Genomic DNA, 18,678 nt, shown 5'->3' on the forward strand with positions numbered 1-18,678 from the left:
CATGCCTTCATCACCTCCAGACTTGACTACTACAACAGCATTCTTTCCGGTTCTCCATCCAAACTCATCAATAAACTACAATATATCCAAAAGTCCGCTGCACGCCTTCTCACCCGGATCCCCTATACGAACCACATTACCCCCGTCCTCCACAAACTGCACTGGCTTCCTATTTCATACAGGATACCGTTTAAAATCATCCTTCTCACTTACAAAGCACTCAATAACTTGGCCCCTCCCTACCTCACAGACCTTCTCTGTCCCCACAGCCCCTCCCGTCACCTCCGCTCTTCTAATGAAAACATCTTCACACTGCCCCAACAAAGAACACACCGAACTTGGGGGGACAGAGCCTTCTCCGTTGCTTTCCCCTCCCTTTGGAACTTACTCACTAAACCCATCCGTACCTGTTCAGACCTTCCCACATTCAAAAAAGTGTTATAAACTCACCTTTTTAAACTAGCTTTTAACTTAAAATTATTTTCTGTATTGTTTTGTTCTGCTGACGTTGTTTGCTGTTTTTCATTTCACCTGTAAAACGTGTTTGAGCATTGGTAAAAGCGCTCTACAAATAAAATGTATTATTATTATTATTATTATTATAATCAACAACATGTTAACACAGGCTGTACAAATTGTTCGAATTTTGTCCACAAACAAGCAACGAAGTGATAAGAACAAACGCACAACACAGAAAGTCCCGGCGCTTCATCTACGTCGTGCTGAATCCATTTTTGGAGATCCCGTGGGTTTCTCTGGTTTGATTTTGCAGTTTTAACTTTCTCTACACACTGCTTACTTCAACCGCACTTAATGTTGTTCTGTCTAAACCGGAAGTCCGTAGCAGAAAATGTCAACGATGGCATCGCCCATGTTTCGCTCAGGAACCTTGTCTATAGTCCAAAAAATACGGTATTTAGCATATAGTGGGGCAAATAAGTATTTAGTCAAACACTAATTGTTGCCATTGTGAACAAATCTCTCTTTGAAATATAAATGCAATATCAAAAAAAACTGTTGTGGCTCAATATTGATTCATATACAGTGGGGCAAATGCCGGTAAGTATTTAGTCAACCACTAATTGTGCAAGTTCTCCCATTTGAAAATATTAGAGAGGCCTGTAATTGTCAACATGGGTAAACCTCAACATTGAGAGACAGAATGTGAAAAAACAAAAACAGAAAATCGCATTGTTTGATTTTTAAAGAATGTATTTGCAAATCATGGTGGAAAATAAGTATTTGGTCAAGACCAAAAGTTCATCTCAATACTTTGTTATGTACCCTTTGTTGGCAATAACGGACGCCAAACGTATTCTGTAACTCTTCACAAGCTTTTCACACACGGTTGCTGGTATTTTGGTCCATTCCTCCATGCAGATCTTCTCTAGAGCAGTGATGTTTTGGGGCTGTCTTTGGGCAACACGGCCTTTCAACTCCCTCCACAGATTTTGTATGGGGTTGAGATCTGGAGACTGGCTAGGCCACTCTAGGACCTTGAAATGCTTTTTACGAAGCCACTCCTTTGTTGCCCTGGCTGTGTTATGGGATCATTGTCATGCTGAAAGACCCAGCCACGTCTCATCTTCAATGCCCTTGCTGATGGAAGGAGATTTTCACTCAAAATCTCTCGATACATGGCCCCATTCATTCTTTCCTTTACACAGATCAGTCGTCCTGGTCCCTTTGCAGAAACACAGCCCCAAAGCATGATGTTTCCACCCCCATGCTTCACAGTGGGTATGGTGTTCTTCGGATGCAGTTCAGTATTCTTTCTCCTCCAAGAACGAGAACCTGTGTTTCTACCAGAAAGTTCTATTTTGGTTTCATCTGACCATAACACATTCTCCCAGTCCTCTTCTGGATCATCCAAATGCTCTCTAGCAAACCGCAGACGGGCCTGGACATGTACTTTCTTCAGCAGGGGGACACGTCTGGCAGTGCAGGATTTGAGTCCCTGGCGTCGCGTTGTGTTACTGATAGTAACCTTTGTTACTGTGGTACTAGCTCTCTGTAGGTCTTTCACTATGTCCCCCGTGTGGTTCTTGGATTTTTGATCACCGTTCTTTTTATCATTTTGACGCCACGGGGTGAGGAGGGAGTTGAACGTCCGTGTTGCCCAACGACAGCCCCAAAACATCACTGCTCTACAGGAGATCTGCATGGAGAAATGGGCCAAAATACCAGCAACAGTGTGTGAAAAGCTTGAGAAGAGTTGCAGAAAACATTTGGCCTCCGCTATTGCCAACAAAGTGTACATAACAGAGTATTGAGATGAACTTTTGGTATTGACCCAATAGTTATTTTCCACCATGATTTGCAAATAAATTCTTTAAAAATCAAACAATGTGATTTTCTGTTTTTTTTTTTTTTTTTTTTCACATTCTGTCTCTCATGGTTGAGGTTTACCCATGTTGACAATTACAGGGCTCTCTAATATTTTCAAGTGGGAGAACTTGCACAATTAGTGGTTGACTAAATACTTATTTGCCCCAATGTACTTCCACATTCATGATGACTGGACGATCATACTATCATACATCTACTTATGAAGCACTGAACAGCAATGAATGATATAAACCTGTTGTCGCCTTTGTTGTTTTCGGCTTTCCAGTTCATTGTAATGAAGAGACCCAACTGATCAGAAACCTTTTCGCAAGCTATAACAAGAATATCCGTCCTGTGGTTCACCCTGAGGACAAAGTGGAAGTTCAGATCAAGTTGACCCTCACCAACCTTATCTCTCTGGTGAGAGTGTTCCACTCACTATCTGTTTCAACAAAGCCCTTCAGCACCTTAAAAATAGATTGGCGAGAAAATAAGAGCAAATGATTATACTGATCATATTTTTGTGACGTTGTTTGACAGAATGAAAAAGAAGAGACTCTTACAACCAACGTCTGGATAGAAATAGTGAGCTGAATATTGAATTTTCTTAGCTTTTGTCTTCTATTGATGCTAATTGTGATCTCATGTCATTCACAGCAATGGGTTGATTATCGTCTAGCATGGAATAAATCCGATTACCATGGCATTGATATCATCCGGGTCCCCTGCAAAACCGTGTGGCTCCCTGATATTGTCCTCGAAAACAAGTATTAATTCTTGCTTCGAGTAATTGATTTTTTTTTTTTTTTTATCTTTATGTCTCTTTTCTGATTATTATTCTCCATTCCTACAGCATTGATGGCAAGTTTGACGTGGCTTACTACGCGAATGTATTGATTTCCGACAATGGTGGAATATATTGGCTTCCCCCTGCTATCTATCGTAGCACGTGTGCCATAGAGATCACCTATTTCCCTTTTGATTATCAAAACTGCACACTAGCGTTCAGGTATATACTGCCATTCATAATGCATTATTGGGGGGGGTGGGGGGGGGGAGAAATCATGTTAACAGTGTCTGAGTATATTTCATGTTGTCAGATCACAGACATACAGTGCCAATGAAGTGGACCTTACTTTAGCTATTGGAGATAAAGACAAGATAATCGAATGGGTGGACATTGACCCTGAGGCTTTCACTGGTAAAGAGTTTACATTCTCGAGGATTGTAAGATGCTCCTTGTTTGTTCGCTATTGTTTTTCTCTCTTAGAAAATGGCGAGTGGGCCATTGTCCATCGACCAGCCAGGAAGATGATAGACCAGCGATACACTCCCGATGATCTGGAGTATCAGGAGATCAGTTTCAACCTGGTCATTCAGAGAAAGCCCCTTTTCTACGTGATCAACATCATTCTGCCCTGCTCCCTAATCTCTTCCTTGGTGGTATTGGCATACTTCCTACCAGCACAAGGTCAGTGAGGCCATCATATAGACCTCATTACTTGTAATATTTTAATAGTGTTGTCCGATTATTACTTTTTAACCCATATCCCGATGTTGTACAGCTAAAAAAAATCCGATACCGATGTCAGACCGATGCCGATATGCGGTCGTGGTATTAACATACCGTATTGGCCCGAATATAAGACGGTGTTTTTTGCATTGAAATAAGACTGAAAAAGTGGGGGTTGTCTTACATTCGCGGTCTAGACATTGCTCATTCACGACGCTAGATGGCGCCAGATATCATTGAAGCGATGTTTGTCATGACGGATCTCAGCTACTCTCAAGTTTAACCAGTTTGCATTATTTTATTGCAATGTTTCTCCTTATTCAGATTTGTTTCAAGATTACAGTTACAGTAGGACTTCACTTTAATGGTTAATGCAGTTATTGCAATTTTGTTGTTTTATCACAATAGATTGGTTTATTTACATTTCAAAAACCAGAAGCCATTCATTTACGAATGTGATTGCACTGTAGTTTACCTATTTAAATGTTCAGATATTAAGATTTGAATGAGGCAAAATAACATGCTTTTTCTCTCAAATATGTTGTTATAATCATTTGTTTCAGATGTAATGTAATTATTTTCTGTATAAAAATTAATTTGTTGTTCAAAAAGTCTTTTTGAAAAAGAGGGGGCCGTCTTATATTCGGGCCAATACGCTATTATGGCTAATTGTACTGTTATGCACCAGTGGATGTTTTAATAAAGACAAATGTAACAACTTCAAGGTTTTCCGAGTTAACATTCTGTGAAAAATGAGAGAACAACTTCAACTGAAGTGATAGAAAAGGTGCCTATATTGCACTACTATATCTATTGTTGAAATCGAAATTGTGCAAATGCAAGTGCAAAGTGCCAATAAGGCACTTATTCTGTCCTCAATGTGCGTGGGGGTACACAAATCGACAGATAGCGAACAAATCAGGCTCTAAAGAAAGTCAGACGCAGGAGTAAAGTTGAATTGGCTTTACTGTGGTCATCTTTCTCTTGACAAGAGCGCTGATACTTTTTTGTCAAATTGAAAACAACAAAACATTGTATCAATAATAAGTATAAAGTCAAAAAATAAACCAAAGTATACACAACGGGTCAATTTGAATCGCAACCGGCTTGCAAGCAATGAAATATTGTAGCCACGTTTTACCACAAATGCAAACAAAACAAAATATATAGATCTCCAATATAAGACAAAACGCTCATAAATATATCACAAAGGAAGAATATAAAACTACAAGCGATCCTTGTATGAGGCACAAACAATGTGGTGAGATAGCAAGTACTGCTATGGTACACTGGCTGCAGACATTAGCTAGTCCATTTAGATCTTTTCACAATGAGCTCGCGTCGACATATTTCACCTTAGCAGAAAGTTCTGGAGTGTATCAAAATTAAGTACACCTAAGCGCCAGCAGGTGGTGACAAAACACCAGAAACACAAGAAGGCAATAAGTGGACATAACAGCATTGCCATTAGCCTGAAACTCCAGACTCACTGCTGTTCCAGCTATAGAGTCTGGCGACCGCTCCGCAAATCATACAAACAGCGGCGTGGACCAATCAGCGACGGGCAAACGTGATGTTGGTAAAGCGACAAAAAACTCGAGCGTGAGGACGTAAACATACAGTACGAGGAGAACGGAGAAGTTTATTCAACATGGCCAGCGCGAGATAGACTGTTGGTTTTAGCGACTCAATGGGTTGTTCCGATCATGTTTTTTTGCTCCCGATACGATCCCAATCGTTTTAGTTTGAGTATCTGCCGATCCCGATATTTCCCAATCCGATTACTTTTTTTTGCTCCCGATTCAATTCCAATCCTTCCCGATAATTTTTCCCGATCATATACATTTTGGCAATGCATTAAGAAAAAAATGAATAAAACTCGGACGAATATACAGTACTGTGCAAAAGTTTTAGGCAGGTATATATATTTTTTAAATTATTAAATTTATTAGGATCATGGAAGCTTCCACTTGGGGAAAATATATACATTCAGTATATCCTGTATATACATAATATAATAAAAATATACAGTACTGTGCAAAAGTTTTAGGCAGGTGTCCTGCAGGTGTCCTGCCTAAAACTTTTGCACAGCACTGTATACATTCAACATACAGTACATAAGTACTGTATTTGTTTATTATGACAATAAATCCTCAAGATGGCATTTACATTATTAACAACGGATAGAAAGACTTGTGACTTTGTATATTGTGACTAAATATTGCCATCTAGTGTATTTGCTGAGCTTTCAGTAAATGATACTGTGGCCATCCCAAATGTATGATGGGAAGTGGAACTATGATGGGAAGTGGAACCATGACTGTGCGTAGTGCTATCAATTGATATATCTTCTCTGCGTTGGGAAAAATGAGGTGTTAAGAAAAAGATCAAATGCTACCTTGCTTCCGCACATTGCTTCCCATGATATTTCTAATCGTAGGGAGAGGGATAGTAAGGCTTTAGCCAATTAAAATAAGCCTCCAAAGGCTGCCAAAATTCACTCTTCTTATTTTACGCTGCCTTTTATCTCTCTATATAGGTAAAATGGCGCCATTAGAGATTGAGCGCGACAATGGTGAATGCATTAATTGCAACGTGATACATTTAAAAAAACTTATTACTGCCATTATTGGGATAAATTTGATAACCCTATCTTAAGCCTGAACTAAAGACTCTGGATGAGTGTAACATATTATGTCTGTAACTTTAAATACAATTAGAAAACGATTTAATATATATATATTTTTTTAAATACAGTATATATATTAAAAAAAGGCATGGCCGATATTTTTTTGCCGATTTCGATACTTTGAATATGACGTGATCGGACCCGATCGATCAGGATGCCGATCGATCGGGACACCTCTAGTTTTTGGTCATTTAAAACGGAAAGGAACATATTGTAGGCTCTCCCGTTTGCCATCTGAGTTGTTGTGGGAATGACTTCCGACGTACATGAGTGATGTTGCTTGTTAAGAACACGTCACGCAAATTAAACAAATCTGATTGCACGGATGATTTCGTTCGGGCTCAAGAAGCCAATAAGGAGCTGGGTCCCAGACTCTATAGCTGGAACAGCGGTGAGTCTGGAGTTCCAGGCTACAATGCCATATGCATATTGGCCCAAAACCGATAATAAAAAAACAATGCCGATATCATGCGATATATTAAATGTTTTTATCAGCTGATATTATTGGGTACCCAATAATATTTAATAAAATTTTATTGCAATGACTGTTGAACTCACCAAGTCATAATCAGACCTAAAATATTGTTTTATGACTTTCTCCTAACAATTGCTTCGCATATTGTTTTATTTTATTTTTTTCTAAAAGGTTGTTTTGTGTATGTTTCATACATGACATGTCCCATTTCTCCGGTACAGCTGGAGGACAAAAGCTCACAGTATCCATCTCAGTCTTGCTGGCCCAGACTGTTTTCCTCTTTCTTATTGCTCAGAAAATCCCAGAGACTTCACTCTCTGTGCCCCTCATTGGCAAGTAAGTCAGCATGCGAGCTTATCACAGTCAACTAGCTGCAGGCGACGCTTTCAATGGCCAAAATCTTTGCACATTTTCAGTGCTTTTCATCAATGTCCTTTTTAGGTACATCATCTTTGTTATGTGTGTCACCACGCTCATTGCTACCAATCAAATTGTGGTGTTGAACTTCTCCCTGCGCAGCCCCAGCACTCACACCATGTCCTATCAGATCAAACATGTAAGTGCACCAATGCATTGTAAACTCGTAAGTAGAGGTTGTTAAAATACACTTCTGTATCCTTTTTCAGCTGTTCCTGGAGACGGTTCCCCGTTTCCTAGGTATGTCGCCTCTCCTGGACGACACCGAGGTGACCTCAGAGGTGAACGGCGTAAGAGATCGGAGGAGAGATTCCTTCGGCCTCATGCAGCGAGCTGAGGAGTATGTGCTCAAACAGCCTCGCAGTGAGATGATGTTTGACAAGCAAAAAGAGAAACATGGGCTGATGCAACCCAATGGTGAGACAGAGTTTAACCCACTCATTGTTCTTAAATGTTTATTTGAAATGCTGATGACTGTTTCTAGTTGATGGCGTCGATGCCAATACTACAGCCAATCTGTATAAGAGTTTAGCTCAAGCTGCACCTGAGATAAAGCAATGCGTGGATGCCTGCAATTTCATTGCAGAGTCTACAAGACAACAAAATAACATTGGATCGGTAAGTGTCATTTTCACAGTCATGCTTTATCACCTACAGTGGGGCAAATAAGTATTTAGTCAACCACTAATTGTGCAAGTTCTCCCACTTGAAAATATTAGAGAGGCCTGTAATTGTCAACATGGGTAAACCTCAACCATGAGAGACAGAATGTGGAAAAAAAACCCAGAAAATCACATTGTTTGATTTTTAAAGAACTTATTTGCAAATCATGGTAGAAAGTAAGTATTTGGTCAATACCAAAAGTTCATCTCAATAGACCCCACTCACCAACGTCACACAATGACATGTCGCTGTATCCGGCCACCATTTTGTCTGTCATTGTTTATCCGTATTCTCAATGGTTTCAATTTGTCGTGCAATTTATAGTGCAATTCATGGAAGCCCGGTGCTTCCAGACGCTGTAAACTCATTGGATGCGTTGCATAAAAGGCGATATGTGGAAAAGCTTCAGTCTATCCATTCGCCAGATCCATATTTGATGCCTAAATCGATATTTTTCGACCCGCTGTCTTCGCCGTCTCTGCCTGACATCTGCTACCCTGATATCTACAACTATCTTGTCCACACAAAATCAGCCTATTCTCACGAAAGTTTGAAAAACTTTAAGAGCAGCACTCTAAGCAACATTACCCCGTGTGACCCTTCCAATTTTCGAAAATGGCGACAATCAATAAAAAAAACTAAAGTTGACTGCGATGGCCGATGCTTCAAGGATAGGTGGATATACAACTGTGTCTGCCTCATTTGCAAAGAGTTCGATGTGAGGCGATATTACCAAACGAGACGCTGACATATACGACAACATTACAGGGTAGATACGTAGCGAGAAATTATAGCAACTTGAAGCTAGTTTAATTTCACAGCAGCAGTATTTCGCAAGAGCCCGAGTGTCGAAAGAGAATGCCACACAGTCGAGATTGTTGAAATTATGAATAAAAAATAATAATAATAATAAACCAAATGTGACACACAGAAGGGCTTGCTAAAATGTGTTTAAATATATTGTTCTTTGTAAACAGCCAACGTAACCCCCCGCATTTTTACCACACCAAATCTGGCCCCCTTTGCAAAAGGGTTTGGACACACCTGTTTAACTGATGATCCGTTGACGAGGCCAGCTTCTTTCACTTGGTATCAGCTAAATATTATTAAAAAATAATGATGGTGGAAGAAATAAGCATCTTGAATTTGAAACTGTATGTTGTCGGCGATTAGCCTCGCAATGATCTTGATTGTGGTTGTCAGCCCAAAACCCTCTAAATATATATTAAAAGCATTTTACCAGATATAAAATGACTACTACATAATCTGTGGTGATCGTTTGGTACCCAGTTTTCTCGTCGAATTGCAGCAGTCCATCTCGCTCTCCTCTCCGGATCTCTCGGAATACGGTAGAACTTCAAGTCTCTCCGTCTATCTTCTCTGTTATTGCAACCAACCGCCACACACGCCTTCACCATTTTGATTATTAATGTTAACGAGCAGAAAACCACGCCATAATAGGCGGAATTTACGTAGCGGTAATGCGTAAACACGACAAGTTGACGGACAATATGGCGCGGAGGCGTGGTAGTGACGTCATGTGAGTGGGGTCTATACTCTGATATGTACCCTTTGTTGGCAATAACGGAGGCCAAACATTTTCTGTAACTCTTCACAAGCTTTTCACACACTGTTGCTGGTATTTTGGCCCATTCCTCCATGCAGATCTCCTGTAGAGCAGTGATGTTTTGGGGCTGCCGTTGGGCAACACGGACTTTCAACTCCCTCCAAAGATTTTCTATGAGGTTGAGATCTGGAGACTGGCTAGGCCACTCCAGGACCTTGAAATGCTTCTTACGAAGCCACTCCTTTGTTGCCCTGGCTGGGTGTTTGGGATCATTGTCATGCTGAAAGACCCAGCCACGTCTCATCTTCAATGCCCTTGCTGATGGAAGGAGATTTTCACTTAAAATCTCTTGATATATGGCCCATTTCATTCTTTCCTTTACACAGATCAGTCGTCCTGGTCCCTTTGCAGAAAAACAGCCCCAAAGCATAATGTTTCCACCCCCATGCTTCACAGTGGGTATGGTGTTCTTCGGATGCAATTCAGTATTCTTTCTCCTCCAAACACGAGAACCTGTGTTTCTACCAAAAAGTTCTATTTTGGTTTCATCTGACCATAACACATTCTCCCAGGATCATCCAAATGCTCTCTAGCAAACCGCAGACGGGCCTGGACATGTACTTTCTTCAGCAGGGGGACACGTCTGGCAGTGCAGGATTTGAGTCCTTGGCGGCGCATTGTGTTACTGATAGTAGCCTTTGTTACTGTGGTCCCAGCTCTCTGTAGGTCGTTTACTAGGCCCCTCCCCTGTGTGGTTCTGGGATTTTTGCTCACCGTTCTTGTTATCATTTTGATGCCACGCGGTGAGATTTTGCATGGAGCCCCAGATCGAGGGAGATTATCAGTGGTCTTGCATGTCTTCCATTTTCTAATAATTGCTCCCACAGTTGATTTCTTTACACCAAGCGAAGAGTGAAAAGTTACAGAAAATGTTTGGCCTCCGTTATTGCCAACAAAGGGTACATAACAAAGTATTGAGATGAACTTTTGGTATTGACCAAATACTTATTTTCCCCCATGATTTGCAAATAAATTCTTTAAAAATCAAAAAATGTGATTTTCTGGGTTTTTTTCCACATTGTTTCTCATGGTTGAGGTTTACCCATGTTGACAATTACAGGCCTCTCTAATCTTTTCAAGTAGGAGAACTTGCACAATTGGCGGTTGACTAAATTCTTATTCGCCCCACAGTATGTGAAATAATCCTACTTTAATTCCAAATAAAGGAAATTGAAAGCTGGGTGCTGATTGGGAAGATGATTGACAAGGTGTGTTTCTGGGCCGCCATTCTCCTCTTCATCATCGGCACAGTGGGGATTTTCCTCACAGGACACTTCAACAAGGCGCCCGAATTTCCATTTCCTGGAGAAAACAACAAATACGCCCCAGAATGAAAATCAAGAAAAAAGGAGAAAGGTTTGAATTTACCTCACACTGTGTGTGAGGATAACTGTAGTGATGGGTTGAATTTACTGTGTGCTGCATCAGAGTTGTAAGTATCACATCTCTTCACAGCACAGGTCCTGATTGTTCAGGCAGATTTGCAACTTTCATCTAGGTGTAAATTACTTAAAGATACGCATCAATTCATTGGTTCTGTCTTTTTTCTCCCGTATGAATTACATCAATTCATACTTATTATTGTATAAGGTGGAGCTTGGTGGAAAGCAAAAGTATTTATTTAGACAAAATGTTTTTTTTTTTGTAGACTGTATTATAAAGTTGCCCTGTTTGTGTGGGCCTTTAGCAGATTTTTATGTTGGAAATTTATTTGGTAAAGTGTATTTTTTTTTCCCTTTGCAGTACTATGTCTTATTTGAAGAATATGGGGTGGAAATTGAGCCAGCCAATTCATTAAAGCCTTATTGTTCTTATGATTAATTATTTATCAGTTTGCCTTGTTGGAGGTAGACTCTGGGTGGGCTGATGTCTTGATGTCATTGTGCCATGTTTTCTAAATAAATAATTAAATCAATGAATGAATGATGGCTTGTTCAAATACGTTTGTTACACATGGATACAGTACACAGGATATTGAATGGATGTATAAATAGTCTTGTTTGCTTCTTTGTTCTGTTTTTCATTAAATCATGGACAAGCTGAAGCACAACATTCCATTGAATTGTCCAAATAGTAAGATTTACAATAATAAAACTTAGTGTCAATTACACCCCCCCACGCCACCACAAGTGTTTCAGGTAATAGTAACGAGGTTTTTTGACTACAGTATTTGTGATCAGGCACTATTAAGGTTTTGGACGCCGCAACGTGGTCAAAAATAGTACTACACCAATGTAACTGCCTGTACTGACCACAATATAACGATTCTATGACGAAAATAGTCAATTAGTCAAGCAGATTTAAAAGTATTATATAAAATTATCATTCTGTTATAGCAATATATCGTCAAAACTATAATGCCTATGGTTAAGGGGTGGGTTTGTGCAAACTTTTGTGCTCAAGAACATTTTTTACGTGGGTTTATGGGAGGTACTAAAAAAAGCTTACTGTAAATAAATTGGAATAATCGTTATCACACCCATTGTTTATTCAAATGTGTTGGTTACTGCACCTTTTGTAGCTACTTGGTTGCTCATACGATTTACAATAGTCTAATTTAAAAAAAAAAGTTTACACACAAATATATGTACATGTAAAATAGATGTTTTATAATTTTTTTTTTTTTTTTTTTAATCAACCGCTCAAACAGTACGACATAAGTAGCATGGTACATTGTTACAAAACTTTAAACATAACAAACAAGCGTAAGGAGTAAGGGCATAGATTTGGTCTCAACATTGGTAGGGACGATATAACAGCATAACCTGCATGAACACTTTTAGTTGGGGACGGGACATTTACAGTATAAGACCAAACAGACTGGGTGAACTGGGGTCAGGGCTACATTTCTCACCAATATGAACATAATTAACTGATAGGCTGAATGATCAATGCAAAATAAATCAGTACTGACTTATACTAACTTTCATGTGTATTTGTTCATGTGATACACAGTTCGATTCAAACCCTTGTTTTCAAAAACTACTAAAGAAACATTTTGAAAACTTGTCTGAAAAATGTCTGGATTTTATTAGCAAATTTAAATTGCAATATTTGAACACAAATTATATTAACATATACAAGAAATACAAACTTGCTAATCATCAATGAACTATAAGGGTTAATCCTTAATTCACTACATTCCTTAGAGTTTAATTAACATTAACAGAAGAAAACATACAGGAGGATATTTCGCTCAACGCAGCTTCCTCCTGGAGTTCGAGAAATTCACACGGACTTTCAGTAGCAAAATTAGTGGTGTGTTCCCTACCTCCACAATATTGACATCTTTGTACATTACTTACAGTGGCTGCTGCTGGTGGAAAAAAACTTCTAATATCCCTCGTCTTCGAAGGGGGCGGAGGAGGCGGCATGTTGTATTTCTGTCGGGCTGTGAATGTGTGTGTGTGTGGGGGGGGGGGTCAGTCATCAGCCAATCAAACGTGCGTTTAGGGGGAAAAATGGACTGGCACATATGCAAGTGAAAAGGGGATCAATGTAAGTTTGAACATAATAAAGTACTGTATTTCACTTAATAACGGTAGGGTCAATTGAATTCTATCCATACAACATACGTATATGGCGGAAAACACTCAGGTGACTTGAAGTTCCTCTCTGAGACCACCAATTTGGCCAAATTTAAAAATTGTCCTATATGCATGTTTGATACATCATTGGAAAGCCTAAAACCTCAATTTTCTGTGGGAAGAAAACTTTTGAACATGAAGGGATTTAAAAAAAAAAAAAAAATATATATATATATATATATATATATATATATATATATATATATATATATATATATATATATATATATATATATATTTTTTTTTTTTTTTTTTTAATTTTTTTTTTAAACCTGACTGGAGGTGAGAGCATGCGAGAGCATAATTAAAGACGCTATGATTTTAAAGAGATATTATTGCTTACCTCATACTTACCTCTTTTTCGGAAACTCCATGTAGCATGTATCACCGAGTGTGAAGACACAGCTGTGAATGGCCACAGCCGGATTTTTGGTGGATTTTATGAGTGAAATATGGTAATATAACAAGGGTCGCGATGCAGAAATCGCAGACATCAAGAAGTGGTCGAGATTTTCATATATTTACCCTTTTAAACGTTTTTTTCCCAATTTTTCTTTGTTTGGATCGATTATTATCTAAAATAACAGGGAAATGCTACTGTAACGAAAAAACTATAATTAAGCGATAGTTATGAGGTATCTATCCGTGACTTTTTTACAGACGCTAATTTTTTTCATTGTGACGCAATTTGTTTAAAAGTTTAATATATGCATATATATTAATACTTTTTTTAAAGTCGTTTTTTGTTTTAAACTAAAAATTAGACATCAATTAATTATTCTAAGCTAAAAATGACAGACATTTCGAATAATAAATAAAATTACTTACCTTGTTTTTATAGCTAGGTTTAAACAAAAGCCGTTGCGCGGCGTCCGTAAACGGGGGTTTCCAGGGTAAAACGAACAAATTAAAAATACTTTGGGGACTGAATGTGCCATGAATCTGCTATGGCAGCATATAGACATATTGTTTTATCAAACACAACAGTTCTTTTGGTTTATAATACAGCAGTTTATTTTAAAGAGAAGTGCAAGAGCAGAAACTGCTTTTTCAGCCTTGTCTGTGTTTTCCGCCATAAGGGAAGACAATCCAAATGACCTATATAACTGAAGTCATTGTATAATGCAAATAAGGTTGCTTAAAAGTCGGTGGGGACCATTTTAGCATCCTGAAAAGTTGGTAGTGTTGTGTCCCCAGAGGCGTCGCGTCCCATTACGCAAACCAGGCAATTGCCTAGGGCGCCCAGCCAGCAGGGGCCCCCAGAGGGCCAACAGATTTAGCACACGCAGCTTTACTGCACTGTCGCAGCGACAAGTGTAGGCAGTGTTTCTGTACCATGGACTCATTTTGCAGATTATCTATCGATTCTGTTATCAATCCCAATAAACACTAACAATGTCACGTAGATTTTACATGTTTAAGAATGTCCAATCAGATATTAATATCACATGATTGGTTATAGAGTGACTTACCCAGTAATCTCTGGAAAATCCTTGCCGAGTTAAGTACATTTTCACAGGCCACCTCCTTATTCATGTGACTACTTAAAGAAATGGCGATTTTTCCAAAAAAGTCTATTAATGGGTCTATTGTATTCCTCGTCGAATACTCTATGAGAAAAATATAACGTATATGCATCTAAAATAATCCTAAACAATTTTACTAGCAATTTTAATACTCCTTTTAGCAAGGTTCCTTGGGTATGTGTACGTTCCCATAGCAACCAGTCCTGTTATTGTCCTACGTCACAAGCGCTGAGTATTCTGGGAGTGAGAATAGGCGTTAGGTGCACATTTCGACCAGAGGACGGCCACCTGTTAAAATTTGTGTGTCCATGAACAAAAGTCCAACTGTCCCCCTTACTTGCACACGCTCGAAGGGCCCCATGTTGCTTGTTGCCTGGGCCCCCCGGGGACCCTTGCTACGCCTATGTGTGTCCCTACAGTCCCTATGCAAACCTATGCCCTTGCTAAGGAGTAATAATAAATCCAACATCAGAAATTACAATCATAAATGACTTTAGTAAAAAAATAGATAATTAGATTGAAAAAAACAAACAAAAACAAACAAACAAACAAAATAAATAGATTAGGGCTGTCAAAATTATCGCGTTAACGAGTGGTAATTAATTTTTTAAAATTAATCCCGTTAAAATATTTGACGCAATTAACACACAAATGCCCCGCTCAAACAGATTAAAATGAGAGCACAGTGAAAGGTGTACTTGTTGTGTTTTTCAGAGTTTTGCCGCCCTCTGCCGGCGCTTGAGTGCGACTGATTTTATAGGCTTCAGCACCCATGAGCATTGTGTAAGTAATTATTGACATCAACAATGGCGGGCTACTAGTTTATTTTTTGATTGAAAATTTTACAAATTTTATTAAAACGAAAACATGAAGAGGGGTTTTGATATAAAATTTCTATAACTTGTACTAACATTTATCTTTTAAGAACTACAAGTCTTTCTATCCATGGATCGCTTTAACAGAATGTTCATAATGGTAATGCCATCTTGTTGATTTATTGTTATAATAAAGAAATACAGTACATATGTACCGTGTGTTGAAAGCATATATCCATCTTGTTTTTTATCTTTCCATTCCAACAATAATTTACAGAAAAATATGGCATATTTTATAGATGGTTTGAATTGCGATTAATTGCGATTAATTACGATTATTTTTAAGCTGTAATTAACTCGATTAAAAATTTTAATCGTTTGACACCCCTAAAATAAATATTTTTTTAAAAAATGATAATAATAAAAGAAGAATTTTAGGGTCTATAATTCAGTTCAAGATTCTCAACAACCCTACACAGTTTCAAAGCATTTTTTCCCCTAGTAATATTTATTTCATTTTATTTTATATACGAACGACTTCTTTGGGAAATCTCGCGATAAATTGCGTGACTCGCATCACCGCACAGGCCACAGCTCCGTCGTCTACTGATCTTCCGTCACATTATGCATTCCGCGGAGCACGCGCGTCGGCTCGCCCCAGACTTGTCTCGACTCGTTCTCAACCAACAATTGGCTAAACAGATCCCATCGGTATACCACTTTCCTAATCACACATGTAATCCTGCTCGTGGGTTCACCACAGCGACGAAAACAAATGACTTTGTTGGTGCTCGCATGACACGACAGGCTCAAATCGTAACCTTACCACAGCCCTCCTGACACAAATCAAGTCCCCCGCTTGTGACAAAGCTTGTTTGGGAACTCCTCTTCCTCCCTTCTCCTCCTGTGCTGTCCTTGTGGACGCCAAGTGGGAGGGGACTAAACTATTCATCACGTATTTGGGGACAGAGTGTAGGAAAATTCTTGAATGAAAACGCTGGACGCCGTGAGAACATGGCGTTAAATGTGAATACACAATTAAGTTGAGATCGTCGTGGATTTTTTTGGAGTGGAGTATGCTGATCTACTGCGATTTCCTTTCGAGCTGAGCGTGAGTATTCAACCGTAACTAACTGCTGAGTACTGAGTTCGACGCTAATGTACCGCAGCATAGCCGACATTTGATTTGAAGTACCAATTTTTGTACATACGTCTGTTTAATCTATCATTCTGTCACTGCCGCCAGATTGTCAAACGCAAGAATGTCTATTCTTTGGAGAATGTGGCGCTGTCGAAATTTAGAAGGGTGGAGACGACATACAGTTTTTGGAATATGGGAGTCCAAAAGCCACTACAGATGAATATTTAATACTAAAACAAGGACTGATTTGACCCTGCCAAATCGTTTGCAAATTGTGGTGATGATTTTCAATTCATGGGCGAACTTTGACCAACTCACGATTTTACGCCCACTTCATTAAGTACACCTGCACAGTGGAATGTTTTTGTTGCAAAGCTATGCACTGCTACTGACTAATATCTTCTCCATATGCTGTAGCGCAATAAAAGCGCATATCAAGTAATCGTGCAAGTCTACCACTTCAAATTGCATCCACAACAATAAATGAGTAATAACCATTGAGTTAGAAGGTAATCGCAGAAAGTTGACCCCTCAGCTTTTTTGTGTGGGTAATGAAAGCACGTAGTTGGCAAAAAATACTGTTTCCCAATCCTTATTGCGCCAAGGCACGTATAGCTCAATCAGAAAAAAAAACTTACAATCAGAGGAGGGTAGAGTACCCAAACATTGTGCTCAAGTAAAAGAATCGTTACGTCAAAATCATATTACTCAAGTAAAAGCAGGGGTGAAAGTGGGCGGGAACGGTCAGGAACGCAGTTCTGGTATGACATTCAGGGCCAGAACGCAGTTCCAGTATACAGTGCTTTGATTCCAAAAATATGACGCAACTGTCAAAACGCTATGTAAAAAATAATAATACAAAGCTGCCACAAATGCATTTCATCTCCAAGAAGAAAAATTTCTACCAACATCAGATTTACATACACAAGTGTTAACAAGCATAATAAAGTGCTTGTGTAGGGTAATCCGTTTCCACCGATATTTATTTTATTCCACGGACGGCATGGAGGTTTCCCCAGCTGCTGCAGTTATCTGAGTCTGACGATGACGAGTCACGTCAATGTGCGAATGCACACAACAAAGGAAAACGCCTGGACTCATTTAAACGTTCAATTGGCTGACATACTGACATTTGATCACCAGAGATAGTTAGCTCTGATGTGTCAAATGTGCATGTTTTCTGAAACAGCCCAAAAAAAAAAAAAGGGCAATGCAACAGAAAATGGATCAAATCTTTAAGAGCAAGGAAAGAGTTAAGGTGGCTTATTTATCATATTTAGTTTTATTTGCTCTGATGGGGAGTTTCAAAACATCTTAGCTGTCAATGCACTTTGGACTTATATTAAAATACATTATATATATATATATATAGAATATATTATAAATATATTAAAAATATATTCAATTTCATTCTGCATAACATTTGTACTTATTTGTCTGAATGTATGTTACTGATATCTTTATTTTTTAAAAACACAACAAAAGTAAGTGTTTACATTATCTTCAATTTTAATACACATCCTATGTTAAAATTGAGATTTGGCATTTAGTATGTGAGGAAATGAGGGAAAATAAAAATTAGGAGATGGATGTTGGGGTTATAGCTGTTTTTGTTAACTTTTATTTTGCAAATCATTGAAAAAATAACATTTTGAATTAATATCAGTTTTTGTATGTGTTAGGAAAATAACTGACCAAAGCAGTTTTCTTTGCATTTCAGTAGTTTTGACTCCCCAGCCCCACCCCCACCCCACCCTCCAAATAAATAAATAAATAAATAAAATTTCTGGCTCCGTGGCGACCTTCACGTCGGGGAGTTCCGGCAAGAAATTCTAACCACTTTCACCCCTGAGTAAAGTAAAAATAGTCATCAAAAAATGTACTCAAGTACACGTAA

General features: G+C 38.7%; 2 protein-coding genes and 1 long non-coding RNA gene across 5 annotated transcripts in view; 2 read left to right on the forward strand and 1 right to left on the reverse strand.

Moving 5' to 3' along the window:
- chrne (cholinergic receptor, nicotinic, epsilon) overlaps positions 1-11,581 on the forward strand; it is a 23,853-nt gene extending 12,272 nt beyond the window's left edge. The window contains exons 3-13 of the mRNA XM_057821087.1: positions 2,615-2,748; positions 2,869-2,913; positions 2,986-3,095; positions 3,182-3,337; positions 3,429-3,529; positions 3,599-3,799; positions 7,227-7,341; positions 7,447-7,561; positions 7,632-7,839; positions 7,907-8,040; positions 10,879-11,581. Coding sequence (XP_057677070.1) covers positions 2,615-2,748; positions 2,869-2,913; positions 2,986-3,095; positions 3,182-3,337; positions 3,429-3,529; positions 3,599-3,799; positions 7,227-7,341; positions 7,447-7,561; positions 7,632-7,839; positions 7,907-8,040; positions 10,879-11,046 — 1,487 coding nt within the window. The 3' untranslated portion in view covers positions 11,047-11,581. The remainder of the gene's footprint in view (positions 1-2,614; positions 2,749-2,868; positions 2,914-2,985; positions 3,096-3,181; positions 3,338-3,428; positions 3,530-3,598; positions 3,800-7,226; positions 7,342-7,446; positions 7,562-7,631; positions 7,840-7,906; positions 8,041-10,878) is intronic.
- Positions 7,505-16,563, reverse strand: LOC130906601 (uncharacterized). The gene is made up of 3 exons (XR_009061347.1): positions 16,467-16,563; positions 10,862-11,014; positions 7,505-8,011 (listed from the first exon to the last, which is right to left on the reverse strand). It is a non-coding gene; the product is annotated as an uncharacterized LOC130906601 (long non-coding RNA).
- pld2 (phospholipase D2) overlaps positions 16,268-18,678 on the forward strand; it is a 31,611-nt gene continuing 29,200 nt past the window's right edge. Inside the window, exon 1 of one of the 3 annotated variants that reach the window (XR_009061346.1) lies at positions 16,268-16,751. The gene's annotated coding sequence lies outside the window, so the exon portion shown is untranslated. The remainder of the gene's footprint in view (positions 16,752-18,678) is intronic. The other 2 variants (XM_057821085.1, XM_057821086.1) reach the window with 2 other exon arrangements.

Source organism: Corythoichthys intestinalis, chromosome 18 (assembly GCF_030265065.1).
Source record: "Corythoichthys intestinalis isolate RoL2023-P3 chromosome 18, ASM3026506v1, whole genome shotgun sequence".
Classification (NCBI taxonomy): Eukaryota; Metazoa; Chordata; class Actinopteri; order Syngnathiformes; family Syngnathidae; genus Corythoichthys; species Corythoichthys intestinalis.